At 37.6% G+C, this 5,218-nt stretch overlaps 1 protein-coding gene across 1 annotated transcript in view; it reads left to right on the plus strand.

Annotated features, from left to right (window-relative positions):
- The window catches only part of LOC102679147 (potassium voltage-gated channel subfamily H member 6), a 105,118-nt gene that overhangs the window by 92,076 nt on the left and 7,824 nt on the right, over window positions 1-5,218 (plus strand). The window contains 6 exon segments of the mRNA XM_031508313.1: window positions 2,375-2,529; window positions 2,717-2,837; window positions 2,950-3,070; window positions 3,306-3,615; window positions 3,694-4,030; window positions 4,911-5,096. Of these exon segments, the coding sequence (XP_031364173.1) occupies window positions 2,375-2,529; window positions 2,717-2,837; window positions 2,950-3,070; window positions 3,306-3,615; window positions 3,694-4,030; window positions 4,911-5,096 (1,230 nt within the window).

The following is a 5,218-nucleotide window of genomic DNA, read 5'->3' on the forward strand; positions in this document are numbered from 1 at the left end:
ATTTTACGCTTTTTAAATACATAAATCGAGAACTCATATACCCTGTTATTGTGTATCATGTTTTTTTATACTTGTATATCTGGATATTACATATTTCTTTATCTTTTTTTTTTTTTCTACACGATCATGTGTGTTTTCTCTGTCGCTTGAACGCTTCGTCTTCTTTCCACTTACGTATAATGTATCTTGTTTGAAAAAAAAAAGTAAACGGATTGCTACGAGATACTTACTTACCAAAGATATCTATCTAACTATTCCCTTTATTTTTCGCTCGCTTTGCTCTTGGTTGATCACCGAATGCGTTCGAATGCATTCTCGTACAAAATCCACTCTGTAACAAACGATAATCAATAAGCGTTAAGTATCAAACAAAATTCGTGGAAGCTCGAAATATTAAAATGCATCGATATATATTGGTTACATATATTTATATCCAACTTTCGAAATAATCAAATCGTTTCAAACCTTTGATCATCTCTTTTATCAAAAATCGTCGAGATGTTAGATTATATCCACTGTGCAACTAATCGAGGTATCAATTTATCCGACGTAAGCCAACAACAAGAATCAACCATGGGGATGAAATCGTTTCTGCCGAAAAGATAAAAGATCTAGTGATCTAAGGACGAGATAGAACGAGACACGAGTGTATTCCAAGCTTCCACGATGCATTCTCTTTGGATGTACATCGCGTGTACGTCGTAATAAAACGTTTCGCTTATTATCAGCGGCGGTTATCAAACGTCCTCGGATATTCTTAGTAATCCGGAGGCCGAATAAAAGGCCGGCCAAACTTTCTCATCTCTCGGCCAACTCGATCTCGATGGATATATATATAATATCGTTTCCAGACCGTTTTCAAATCGCAAAATCTTGGAAGAATTGTGATCATCCGAGAGTAAAACCGCGAGATAATAATAACGGTTTTAAGAAATATGGCCTTGCCCTCGATCGTTATATTATTTCCAATCGAAACGATGTTAATGTTTCTCTTTTAAAAATACGAACGAAAGGTAGGTTTGAAATTGGGGTAACCATCTCTGAGCAATCCGTGAAGTATCCAAGTATCATAAGTTCGAGATTGTCGAGATTAGCAAAATTATTACTACTACTACTACTATCACTATTAGACGAATGGTTCAGTTTTTTGGTTGGAGTCGACTTTGCATGAGATAGACCCGGTACGATTCGATCGAAATCCGATGCCTTTTGTCCAGGCCGCTAATCGAATCTCGAACCACGAAGCACAGGTAAGAGAATTATCATCGGAGAGAATGCATGAGTAATCACGACCCAGCAGAATGTTTGCAACAGTATATTGGTTGTGAATGCATATTATTTTGCAACGTTGAACGGCCGACTGCTCGGCTCTCCCCCGATCGAGGAATGTAAGAAAGAAAAATATCCTCGAAAGATCGATCGAAACGTACGGTAATTTCGATTAGCTTCGTTCTAGAATTGTCGTAGTAACATTGGAATTCTCTTGGAGCTCGGACTCGTTACCACATTCAGTTTTTCTGGATGTGGATCTCTTAGTAAGTAATAATTTTAACCGTAACTTTAACATTATTCGCTTCTTTTTGAACTTTTAAGTAAGAATCGTGTTTAATTTTATTAAACGCTCAGGTAAATTGAGCAAACGTAAAATTAAAGATGGAGCTTCTCTCCTTTGTTTTCTTTTCGAGAAATGGAACGAAGTTTTTGCGGATGAAAATAAAAAAAAGGAAAGTTACACGTGATCGAAGGATCGCTCGAGCATCTTTAGAAAAAAAAAAAAAAAAGAATATCAAACGATATTAGATACTATGGAGCTTCTGGCTGACCTAAAAGTGACCGACGTGGCGACGACGTCTCGATCGATCGAACTCGAGAACAGGCAGTCGGCGTTTATTATAGATATCCTCGTAAAAAAAAAAAGAAAAGAAACTACGATCGCAGCAATAACTCAGACTGACTCGAACTGACTTTGGCGTCGTCGTTTGGAGGAGAAAGGACGATTCAATAAAAAGAAAAAAAAAGAATGGAATTGTTGAACAACGAAAGCGTATCGGGGACGCTATTTAATTATTTATCACTTTCCTGACATTTCTTATCGAGTCGCCGCAATCGTCTAGCGCGCTTCTATCCGCGATACAAAGACGTGGCTCTTTCAATTTGACATTTTTAATCGATTTGCCGTAATAACTCGAAACGAAACGTTTAAAGAGAAAAATTTGTATTCTTTGAATTTCGTTCCCCCTCATCCGAAATTCTCGTTCGATCGGGAGCCAAAGTCAGTTGATCCAAGCTTCGAAAATGGAAAACTCAAGCAAAGAACCAAGAGTGTCGTACGGCCGAGCTGTAAGATCGACAAAGTGTAACGTGTTCTTTACAGACGACCACCTTGATAGGACTATTGAAGACGGCTCGTCTTTTGCGACTCGTCAGAGTAGCCAGGAAGATCGACAGGTACAGCGAATATGGAGCTGCTGTTTTACTACTTTTGATGGGCACCTTTGCTCTTAGTGCCCATTGGATGGCGTGTATATGGTGAGTTGCGCAAAAAAAAAAAAAGAAAGAAAGAAAGAAAGAAAGAAAGAAAAAAACCGATATTTAAATTTAAATCGCGAGAAAAAAAAGAAACGTTCGTTTCTTGGAAAGAAAGGGATTCTTTGTGGATTCTCTGTTGGAAATATTATTATTATTGATCGCAACGAATGGAATTTTGTTATTGAAGGTACGCCATAGGAAACGCGGAGAGACCAACGTTGAAGAGCAAAGTCGGTTGGCTCGATATACTTGCCAACGACACGCATCAGTTTTATTTTCACAACAACACCGGTGGGCCGAGTATAAAGGTGCGTCCAATTTGTTCAAATGCTGTACTCGATATTATTAATTATTCTATCGATTATTAATTATTCATCCATCATTTCAACTTGATCTAAGCTTCCTTCTTTCGTTTTACAGAGCCGCTACATCACAGCACTGTATTTTACCTTTAGTAGTTTAACATCGGTGGGCTTTGGAAACGTGGCTCCAAACACGGACACCGAGAAGATATTTACTATAATCGTTATGCTAATTGGATGTAAGTATCGACCGGAGGATGATGTCGTCGCTTTTTAAATTAATTATTTTAAAGACTTATTATGTGAATGTTGTAAATTTTCCTTGCATTTTTTTTTCTTTCTTTTTTTTTGTACGTAGACTGACGTAACGTAGAAAAAGAAAAGAAAAAAAAAAGAAACGCTTGACATCTCCTTAGATATCCATTAACTCGTCGCTTCTTTTTTTTTTCTCTCTCTCTCCCTCTCTCTTTCCAGCTTTGATGTATGCCAGTATCTTCGGTAACGTCTCGGCCATCATTCAGAGGCTTTACAGCGGTACAGCAAGATACCACACGCAGATGCTTCGAGTTCGAGAGTTCATCAGATTCCATCAGATCCCGAATCCGCTTCGTCAGAGGTTGGAGGAGTATTTTCAACACGCTTGGACGTACACGAACGGAATCGACATGAACAGCGTTCTGAAAGGATTCCCCGAGTGCCTTCAGGCGGACATCTGTCTTCATCTGAACAGAAATCTTCTAAACAACTGTAGAGCCTTCGAGGGTGCCAGTCCTGGTTGTTTAAGGTATTCTATATGTTGGATTTAATGATAATAATAATAATAGTGAAATAATAATGGTAATAACAATTCTGATTTATTCAGGGCGTTATCGTTAAAATTCAAAACCACACACGCGCCACCCGGTGACACGTTGGTTCATCGAGGAGACGTGTTAACGTCCCTGTACTTCATATCGCGAGGCAGCATAGAGATATTGAAGGGCGACGTCGTGATGGCCATACTTGCGAAGGACGACATATTCGGGGAGAATCCTTGCATATATCCGACCGTTGGCAAAGCGTCTTGCAACGTGCGAGCGTTGACCTATTGCGATCTGCACAAGATACACAGGGACGATCTACTCGACGTTCTGGCCCTTTATCCAGAATTCTCGAATCACTTCAGCCAGAATCTCGAGATCACTTTTAATCTGAGAGACGTACGTATTTGTTCATCCAATTGTATTAATGTTCTTCTTGTTAATTTTTCAATTTACGTTAATTGAATATTCTTTTCAAAAAAAGATTACCTCGATTATTTTAATTCGAGCCGAGGTATTTTATACTTTGAGATGTAACTATTATTGGACAAATAATTTTATCTCAAAAGTATAGATAATTTAAAAGAGCATCGAAAAAGTATACGAAATACTTATTAAAATTACTAAAACTTTGAAATCTTGGTATCCCAAAGATTTTTACATTCCCCCCAAAAATCTTCCACGATTGCGAAGAAGAAAGCTCTTCTGTTTAAAATGTGCTTCTTGTTTTATCTCGATATCATCTTCCAAAGATTTTTACATTCCCTCCAAAAATCTTCCACGATTGAAAACAAGAAAGCTCTTCTGTTTAAAACGTTTTCTGTTTTATCTCGATATCATTTCCGGTTCCCGAGATATCGCCGTTCAAACAAAAGATTAATTTTTTAATATTTCGTTACGTCTGGCCTTACGTATAGTGATCAGTGACAAAGGGTGAGTCATTGCTTTTTTTCTATTGTTCATTAATCTAATATGAGGAAACAAAGTAGGTCACTCCGTTTCCTGGAAGTTCCTCTATTATTCAATGATCTATATTCTGCATTTTAGAATACTGTATCTTTGGGATCGTTTGAGATATCGTCTTAAAACAAAAGAATGGGTTTTCGAAAAGAAATATTCTTCTATTCTATATACAATATATCATGCAGAATTTTTCCAATTTATCCTTACTGCATTACTTTATTGAAAATTGATATCGAATAAAGATCTATCGTTTAAGGAAGGCTTGTATGATTATTTCTCGCGAATCTTTTTAATGAAATTTTGAAACGATTCGCAGGAGGAACAGGCTGGTGTCGATCCAATATCAGCAAGGTTTCCTGTCAGTACTCCAACGGACGTCGACGCCGACGCTAGGAGATTCGCTTTCCGTCCACCAAGATACCGTCGAGGACCCGGTGGTGGTCCTGGCACCAATCTTATCCCCACTGGTCGACAAGACTCTTTACAGGGTGATCAGGAAGATTAGTAAGTTCTTTAATCCGAAAAATCCAAAAGTAAAATTAAACTTATCTCTTTGTCCTGACGTATTATTATTTTTTCTTTTCTTTTTTTTTTTTTTTTTTTTTTTTTTTTTTTTTTTTTCCC

Source organism: Apis dorsata, unplaced genomic scaffold (assembly GCF_000469605.1).
Source record: "Apis dorsata unplaced genomic scaffold, Apis dorsata 1.3 scaffold_82, whole genome shotgun sequence".
NCBI classification, from domain to species: domain Eukaryota; kingdom Metazoa; phylum Arthropoda; class Insecta; order Hymenoptera; family Apidae; genus Apis; species Apis dorsata.